The 10,259-nt window shown below is 35.8% G+C and overlaps 1 protein-coding gene across 1 annotated transcript; it reads right to left on the bottom strand.

Moving 5' to 3' along the window:
• Positions 1-4,365: 4,365 nt before the first annotated feature.
• Positions 4,366-7,769, bottom strand: LOC129888499 (uncharacterized). Its single transcript, XM_055963463.1, has one exon. It carries the CDS (start codon positions 7,741-7,743, stop codon positions 4,573-4,575), a length of 3,171 nt encoding a protein of 1,056 aa, XP_055819438.1. The 5' UTR covers positions 7,744-7,769; the 3' UTR covers positions 4,366-4,572.
• Between the last annotated feature and the right edge of the window lie 2,490 nt (positions 7,770-10,259).

A 10,259-nucleotide genomic window follows, 5' to 3' on the forward strand; every position in this document is an offset into this window, starting at 1 on the left:
TCTCTTTGCTTGTGATAAAAAAAATCATCAATTTTGTATCTCAAGATACAATTCGGATAGTAGATTCTGGAGCAACATCGTATGTCACATCGAGGAAATACTTATTTTCATGTTACTCTTGTTAATTCCGGCGTGTTAAAAGATGGGTAATGCTGGTGTGGTTAAGGTACTTGGTGTTGACACGTTTGTTTGTAGACCAATCTTGGTACAACGTTAGTCCTTCAGAATGTCAAGCCTTCTCCAAACATTCCTTTGAATTTGATCTCTGTAGAATTACTAGATGATGATGGCTACCATAATGACTAGTTCAATGGCGAATGGAAGCTCACCAAAGGCTCATTGATTGTAGCTCAAGGAAGAAAGCATTCAAATGTATACGTGACAAAAGTATCAATTCTTAGGGACTCTATAAATTTGGTAGAAAGTGAGAATTTGTCAGAATTGTGGCACAAGAGACTCGGTCATATAAGCAAGAGGGGGATCACATGTTTGGCTAAGAAAAATTTGCTTGCTGGTGTGAAACAAGCAAAGGTGAAAAGAAGTGTTTATTGCTTAGTTGGGAAACAGAAAAAAATTTCTTTTCACATTCATCCTCCTTCAAGAAAGTCTGAACTACTAGAGCTAGTACACTCTGACTTGTGTGGTCCTTTTAAAGTGAAGTCAAAAGGTGGTGCACTTTACTTTGCAACTTTCATTGATGATCATTCTCGCAAGTTGTGGGTATATCCTTTAAAATCCAAAGATCAAGTACTTGATGTGTTTAGGGAGTTTCAAGCCTTATCTGAGAGACAAATTGGAAAGAAATTAAAATGTATTCGCACTGACAATGATGATGAGTATATTGGTCCCTTTGTGCTGAATTTAATTTAAAATAATATTATAGTTATTTTCTATCTATTCGTAGATTGTATAAACTTATATCATGTATGATTAAAAGGTGCTAGCAGTACTTGTATTGATTATTATTAAAGTGTGCGACGTTAGTCGTCTGTATATGTATTGCTTGTGAGCATTATACAATAAGAATACAATCTATTCTTTTCATCACTTTTCGTGACGAATACAAAACAAAAAAAAAAATTAAATGGTAAAGTTACCAAGTTTTGAGATAATATTAAAATGTGATTTGTGAAAGTCTTAATGGTGCATGAAAAATGTCATTTAATGTATTTTTTGGACGTATAGATTCAAACTTTTAGAAAAATCTCTCACATATATTTTTAAAAAATTACATTCAAAAAGGTGAGAAGATCAGAAGAAATCCCAAGTCATCTCAACATAATAAAATTTTAAAAAAATGGTTTAATTGGGTTTCGAGTCTAGGTGAGGAGTCGTGTCCCAAGTTGAGATTGGATCATGGTCTCATATTATGGTCAGGTGGTAAGGTTGAAAGTAAGTTTTAAAAAATACTTTCCTTATTTTACGTAGGAAACCATTTTTCTTAGAAATAGAAAACATTATCAAACACTAAAAATGAAAAAAAAAAAAAAAAAAAAAAAAAAAAATTACGCAACGCGTTAATAGATAATCATTACCCCAACAACGAAAATGAGCCCAGATTTTGAATTTTATTGAATATAAAAGTAGTTATGCAACAGATAAGTTAGGGTTATTATATATATACCTGTCAGTCATTAGTAAGAGATTTAAGGAAAAACACCATTAAGCAATCTGAAGAAAGTCAAAACAGAATGTACAATGTTCATTTATTTACAATGTCACAAAAATTATAATCTAATCTTTTTGTTCCACTTGGTTTCCATTGTCCATAGTGGAAAATACAAGGTGGCTAATAACCATTAATGCCTACCTTCACTGTTAACTCTATAATTTTACTATAAATACAGAACTATCTTGAGCTTTCCAAATTAAAATTAAGTCTTAATTTCTTATCATTAATTAACCACCTCTATTTTAGAAATGATTTGTCAACTTGAAAGATGTTCTTTTATTGTATTTTCTGTCCTAATTCTCCTGCCAATTCTTTGTTCATGTGATGGACTTGGTTTTGACACATCCATAACTGCTAAGGCAACCTTCTATGGAAGCATTGGCCACATAGTCAAACCAAGTATAATTTCTCTCGTGACTTTCGTTAAAGAGATATTGTCCGTATACAGAATAAGAAAATACAGACAAATCCCTTCAAGATACAATAAAAACCAGAATATATATATTTCGTAGGAAATTTATGTATATATATAGAGCAAGAACGGGCATTTACACACATGCTTTATTCCCTAAACAAATATTCCTTCCGTTTTCAATTTGTTTGTTTGATTTTGACTTGGCACAGAGTTTAAGAAAGTAAATAAGACTTTTGAATTTTGTGATCTTAAACATGCGACGTGGAAAGTTGTAATTAAAGAGTTTCCAAAACACGAAAAGACGTTCTTTTCTAAACGGACATATAAGACAGATAAATTGCAACAAGGGAGTAGTATATGTTTTATTCAAAACTTCAATTTTAAATAGAACTAACTACTTTTACATTCAGATGGAGCTTGTGGCTATGGAGAATATGGAAGAACAGTCAACAGTGGCGCGTTTTGCGGTGTCTCTAAGCTATACAACAATGGAACTTCTTGTGGTGCATGCTATCAGGTAATCAAACCCCTAAACTTACAACATTTTCTGGTCATCATTTTGCTTTTTTCGCGTAATGAATGCTCTTTTATCAGGTGAAATGCAAGCATCCAGAGTACTGCAATGAAGAAGGGACGGTTGTGGTGGTAACAGATTCTGGTGAAGAGAAAGCAGAGTTCATCCTCAGCTTTAGTGCCTACGCGAAATTAGCTAAGCCCTTAATGGTTGCAAAGCTTGTCGCGCAGGGTGAGGTTGATATAGACTATCAAAGAGTTCCTTGCAAGTATGCAACTGGTGCACATCTCCTGGTTAAAGTTCATGAGAGCAGCAAGTTCCCTAACTACTTAGCTATAGTACTCTTAAACCAAGGTGGACTAAGCGATATCACAGCTATTGAAGTTTGGGAGGTATATTTTCTTCTATCTCAAATCTTTCAAAAGTTTGACAGGAGTAATATGGTCAGTGATGATTTATATACACCCGACCCCAACTATGTATACATATTCAACAAGAAAATTCAAAATGTGTACATACATAATAAGATTACATTCATTTTGAACTCACTGACTCAAAATATTGTATTCATCTCAGCATAGTGCACATACTCATAAGTCAGAATCACGCACTCTGCCTATTATATCTAGACTACTTATCAATTGGATTGAGTTGAGGATCTATCAGATACAGCCTCTCTACTCTGCAAGGGTAGGGGTAAAGTCTGCGTACGTTCTATACCCTCCTAGACCCACTTGTGGTATTACACCGGATATGTTGTTGTTATCAGTTGGATTGACTACATAGCATGCTGCTTATTTCCTAGTCAAATGATTGGTTTAGAATCAAGCAAACATTATGTGTATGGCAATTGGCAATGTTAAAAAACTAACTTGTGAATTTGTACAAAAACAGGAGTCCCACAAGCAATGGAAGTCAATGGTGAGGATAGTTGGTGCAGTATGGGCCATTTCAGATCCACCAAAGGGAGCAGTGAAGTTCAGGTTTCAAGTGAAAGGCAGTGCAGGAGTGGTGTGGGTGCAACCCCTCAAATATATTCCTAGTAATTGGAAGGCTGGAATTCTCATTGACACCTTCATTCAACTTACTTAAACAACTCCACCAAAATTACACAACATTATACACTACTTGTACTACTGAATATATATATATATATATATATTCAATACTCTATGTAGCTTGAATCAATAAATTTGTTGCTTGTACTAGTGGATTTTCTGTAGCAACAGAGAATATATAAAATGCTTTATTTGCTATAAACCCAAAGTTGCTTATAGTTATACCAGAATCAAAAAGTGGGAGACATACAAACTCTGCAAAACAAGATTGTAATTTGTATCCATACAACCCACTCAAGGAAAATAAAAGTCGACTTAACTATAATTATTTGTCCACTCCAAAACAAAAATACAAGTCTGTTGGGAACATATGAACAAATGTTACCTTGATCAACGGGGCATATGAGCCTCACAACAAGCTTCTGTATTATCCATGAACGATCAGCATTCGACAAGGGCTGATTTTGGGGAGGGGTTGAAAATTATGAGAAATAACGTTCACAAAAAGAGCACCAAATTTTAGAAAAAAATTCTTTTACTACCATCTTCCCACATAGGCAGATCAAATCAAGGATTTAGAGTATATATATTGTCCGAGCCAAATGTTGTTCAGAGAGAAAGTAATGCAACTAGACTCACGCAAGGAGATGGGAAAGCAAATTAACTTGTTCAAACACATCTAAGATCACACAAAAAGGCTGAGTACTGGTGCAAAAAATTGTCAGTTCTGATTATAGAATCATATGAGTCAGCCCGTACAAGCTTATTCTTCCATGAACACACACCCGATACTATATAGTATATCAGACTAAACAAGAAGAAGAAGCATTACTATTTCAGAGGCGGACAAAAAAAAGACAATGAGATGTGAGTAACTCTTGTATTCAACTTCAACAGCTAAATTTTATAAATCCTAGTACATCCTACCAGAACAATCTGAAGATCCACAAAAGCACCTCTTCAACTTGATCTTGCCACCAGAATCATAAACCTGATCAACTGTATAGTTGTAATGGTAAGAAAGCTCCTTCAAAGGAGGAATATTATCTGCCGCAAAAAGCATGATATGGGGAATTCTCGTCTCCTTATGATAATAGACAACATTCTGTGCATACAAATTGGGGGAACAACTGTGGTTGATGAATCGTCCTACATTTCCATAGCTAGCTGCATCAATGGTATAACCACCCTCTTCTGCTAATTCATTTAGGTTTGCTTGTCCAGAAGAGTTGGCAGTATAACCATCATAGTTCTGGCCAATATCAAAAAGATATTCATCCTTGCCAATTCTTCGTTCCGCTTCTGTGTCCTCAAGAAGTTGTCCTGTATACTCACAGATAAAGGTTCCTGAAGAGATAGAAGTTAGAGCTCTCACACCCCAGCCCCTTCTATCTGTCTTGAATATCTCCAGTGGAATTTTAATACCATGTTGGCTCACTCTATTATAGCACGATGGAGGGCACTTACAATGAGGACCACACTCATATACAAGAGGCTTCACTTCAACAATAACTCCGTTACGGTTGTAAGGGATCTCACCTCCATTTTTAACTGCACATGAGCACCTTTTGGCATCAGAACATCTACCAATACAATCACAGCCTTCAGGTGGAGCAGGGCGGAAACCAACTGGATACATCATGTTCTTGATGTACTTGAATGGTGGGGGTTTCTCACCATCAATTGTGTTCACAGCTGTTATAGGTTGTGACTCCTTCCCTTCTGTAATATCAGGAACGCAAACACCATGCCGCACTTTGGAATTTTTTGATGACTGTACTTCTTTCCAAGTAAGCTCTGGTTGTCCAGGAATTCTCACCAACTTGAACATAAAAACCATCTTACCATGTGGCCCTTTTTCTGTCCAATAATTTTCAACAGTGTATAAGCCATCATACACATAAGTTGTCACCACATTAGGTCTTCCACCGGATTCGGGAGTCCTGGTCTCCTTAGATCCACGAATCACCCGTACAGGATTCCTTGTAGCTATGCTATTCTTCAAGGCTAAATTACCTTTCACAAGTTTCTGGTCTTCAGGAATTTTGACCTTGCCAACCACATTTCCACCTTGCCCACTATAAATCAGCTCATCAGCATCTCCCAAATCATCGTCATAGGCTCCTGAGGCAACAATACTAGTTGCAACCAGAAGTCCTCCATTGTTCATGGAATCAATACCAGCCTGATATAAGCGATGAACTCCCACAAGAGCAAGCTCAACCCTGTATTGGAATGCATCTCCTACTTCAACTCCTGGAACTTTTCCCAGTATCTGCGTTCCTGTATTAACTTCCTTCCCCTTGTCTTTGACAATTTTTGCTGCTTGAAGATCAATCCTTCTGATAATTTTATCTTCTGGCTTATTTTTTACTCCTCCAGGCCTTGACTTTGATTCTTCCCCCTGTAAGATTTTTCTAAAGTGAGACTGAAACAGACGAAGAGTCTCTAAAACTTTACTACGAGCATCACTGCGACTGGAACTTTTTGGACCAAAAGGTGGTCGAGTCATATCAAACTCACACTTTTTCTGTCCAATAGGAGAATCTTCATGTAGTGCTTCACAATTCAAGTTACGAATACCATCATTTCTGGCAACCGGTGCACTTGAATATTCTGGCAAAGCTTCACCAACAAAAGCTGATTTACTCCTGCCAAACAGTCTCTGTGGAAATTTTGCTTTAGGAACACTTTTTCTTGCAACAACTAAGGACATCTTCTGTCGATACATGCTAGGCTTTTGAACTTGGTTTCTACGCATCAGGCCATCAAAACTAGTTTTCTTCCTCTGCCTCCAGTCCCTGTTTGTCTCAGCCATCAGACCGTGCACAATTGGCCTAGGAGTTTGCTTCCTCTGCCTCCATGGAGAACAACGCTCATCCACCAACCCATGCACAATTGGTTTAATAAGTTTATCTCCAGAACCAAAATCATGTCTTGCAGTAGTCGCCTTTTCATGTTCATTCTGTGAATACACAATAATCTCCTTCTGCAAAATTTTGCCTGTGTTGTCATTCTCCTTTTTCGCCACTATCTCTGGCAACATTACAGTTCTTTCAAGTTGCCTCCTTCCAAAATAGTTATCTTGGACACCTTCAGGGTCTTCAATGTGAACTGTTCCTCGTCCCATTAAGCTGCATTTGGAACCAGTAACCTCAGTCTCACTCCACGAATCAGCTTCTAAACTTGCAGTCAACCCCAGGGGCCATGTCCCAGTATCCATAACTTTTTTCGACGTCTCAATCACTTCATTTTCTGTAACTCCCTTATCTAACACAACCACTCTCTTGCTTGCTTCACTACCACCCAAACGATCCAGTTCAGTTGGCTTAGGAGCATTTCTTCCACAAAATGGAGGGAAGTCGCGGACAGCAAAAACTCTTCCTCGGCGGTGCTTTTTCTTTGGCAAGGGAGAAATATTATCCTCAACACTTCCATTCATGATTGGCCACTGAGGCAGTGACAATGTTTTCGAATCACAAACAGGAATCGCCCTATCAGTCACACTGCCAGGATGCAGCACATGATCTTTGTACACACCGACTACATTTTCAACCAAAACTGAACATCTCTCTTCATCAACTTCCATCCCTAATTCATCATACCCAATGACTTTTGCTTTCTTGAGCAATGACATTGCACTATTTTTATGATCTTTAGACAACTCAAATTCAAGCGATCTGTCATGACTTGTTGGTTCTTCCAACCCATTTTCTAACACACTAGTGGTTCTGGCTGACGCATTCCCTACCAACTTATCCAATTCTTCATTCTCTTCCATGTCAACGAGACAGTCCACAACTTCAACAGAACAGAACTCAACCCCAGTGTTAGGACCATTGTCACCATGAGCCACCAGAGTGTCAGCCATATTTTCACTGATGGAGACCACATGATTTTCCTTGTGGTTCAAGTCAACTTTTGGAGCATCTCTACCACAACCTGGGGGGAAATCCCGCTCTGCCCAGACTTTACGAACTTTATGTTTTGGCATAATTCCAGAATCCAGCAAATGATAACCATTTACTGATGACCGCTTCTTCACACACTGATCGGATAAACCATCATTTGAGAATGATACCATTCTCCACCAAATGAATGAATCCTTGTTTTGGCAAGTCAAAATGCTGAAACGACAAACATTATATGTCAAATATACCAATAATGTCAAAAGCTTGACGTAAAATACTTTGATTATTTAAAAAGATGGATATCATCCTATACCATTTTTAAGTATGAGTTGTTTTAGGTACTTAAAACTGTTAAAATCTTATTGGTTGAGTATTTCCTACTAATTTGCTTTTATGTGGAAAATCAGAAGTGAGACAAAACTTTGAGCATCACATATGGGTACTCAAAAACAAAATATCACACTGGTTATGTGACATTTTCCTAACCAAATTCTGTTAATAACCTTGATGGACATTTTCCTAACCAAATTCTGATAATGACTGAAACTTCAATTTTCTCCAAGAGTATAAAGTATGAACTTGGTAATCTTCTTTTCTTTCTTTACGAAAAGCACCACAAATATACCAATAACAAGCAGTAAATGTCAGCTGAACAGAGCTCAAATTCTAGCTAACCCTTAACACAATCACAAACAAAACGAAGCCAAAACTGATGAAGAATGTAAAAGCACGTTAGGGTTTTTCATGCTGGAAACAACCAGAAGGCAAGGAACTAAATCATACCGATTTTGAGAATGACCTTCACGCTTCCCACTTCAAAGAACTATAGATGATAGTTGATCCTTCACCACACGCAGCTTTGCTGCAAAAACAAAAACAAAAAATGTAAAAGCATGAAAAACAGTTCAGCAAAAAACAGAGATGATATGAAGAACACATAAAAATCCCGAAAAGAAGAAGAACCCCAATGGGGGTTGCAAGCAAAAATAAAAATTACTAAAGAAATGAGTTAGCAACCAATTTAAGTAACGAGTAGAAAACTGAAGGGGTATTTGATTAGCAAGAATCTAAACGTGGCTTTTTTATGATTTTGAGTGTGTGCGACAATTTAGGGGTTCATGGATAAGGAACAAAAAACGTTCAGCATGAAGAACAAAAAACCCAAAAAGGTGGAGAGAAAAGGAGTAAGAAGTAAGAACCAGAAAACCACAAAATTTCACAGACTAAAACTCAGAGAAACAGTAATATCTTCAAAAGAAGCAAACAACAAAAATTACCAGAGGAAGGAAGCAATCCACAAAATAAGCTGAAACTTGAACAGGCATTTGATTAACAAAGAAACTGAACGTGTGTTTGTTATGATTTTGAGTGGGTACGGTAATTTAGGGAATAATGGATGAAAAAAAAACGGTTCAGCTTTCAGCAAAAGGCAAAAATGGAACTCCCAGCTAAGAATGAAGAACAAAAAAACCAAAAACTAGTAAAAAGCAAGAAAACCCACAAAGTTTATTGACTCGAACTCACTGAAAACAACAATATCTTCAACAAAAAAGCACAAAAACAAATGGGGTTCTTTCAAGCAAAAAAATTACCAGAAAAAAGGTGTAAAAACAGAGGAAGAAGGAAGCAAGTGAGTCAGCTACCGATTATCAAAAAATGGAATATGCATTTGCTTAACAAAGAATTGTGAAGGTGGGTTTGTTGTGATTTTGAGCGGAAACGACGATTTAGGGGGTTCATGCCATGGATGGAAATGGAAAATGGTGGTCTCGACTCTCTTCAGCTTACTGACATCTTTTTTGGTCATGTAACTGTATTTTTTTCTTGGAGAAAAATCCCCAAAAAAGGAGGTTGCCGTACTGTAATATTTTCTATTGTCACTTTTATCACATAAAAGAAATAAGTAAATTACAAAATTAAAAAAAGAAAAAAATTCTACTCCGATACTCAAATTGAAATCTTACTATTTTTGAACCGTGCATTATAAGGCCGATTTTGGGAGCAGTGCTCGAACATAAATTTTTTTCATGCGTACATAAATTTTTTTCATGCATAAAGTTTCTATTCAAGATCTTTAATTAAAATTAAAATAAATTTTAATCATCTCATCATAACTCACGCTAATAAAATTGTGCAGGTAAAGATACAAGGCGTGTGTGATATGAAAAAAATATTTTTTTACAAAATGAATACTTATTTTGTTTGTGTTTGATAAAATAAATAAAAAATATTATGTGATGGGTAATGTCATTTTGTCCAAGAAAGTTACTTTCTTTTTCTTTAAAAACTTATTTTTCTAAAAAAAATTAATTAATCAAAAATAAAAAATATTTTTCTTCATGACAAACACATTCATACCAAGTGACATTGATTTGAGATAATAGCACTTTTTATCCTCAAATTATTAATAAATATTGATTTTTAATTTGTATGATTTATTATATAACTTATTTAAATTAAAATTAATTTAAAATGTGTCTTTTTATCCCTTCAGGTAAAAAATGACGTTATTTTAATGACATATAGAACTATGTAATCATAAAATATGTAATAATAATATAAGCTTAACATAAAGCATGAGTAATTAAGTGATGAAATAATTAATAATTATAATAAGCTTGTGAATATTCACGAACAAAAGAATCAAAAAAAAGTAGAATTCAACTAATGAAAGATTCAACATGTATGT

The sequence above is a fragment of the Solanum dulcamara genome, chromosome 5 (genome assembly GCF_947179165.1).
Source record: "Solanum dulcamara chromosome 5, daSolDulc1.2, whole genome shotgun sequence".
NCBI classification, from domain to species: Eukaryota; Viridiplantae; Streptophyta; class Magnoliopsida; order Solanales; family Solanaceae; genus Solanum; species Solanum dulcamara.

What these genes read in the sequence shown, in the direction of transcription:
- LOC129888499 (XM_055963463.1), bottom strand. Translation starts at nt 7,743, where the DNA reads ATGGTATCATTCTCAAATGATGGTTTATCCGATCAGTGTGTGAAGAAG.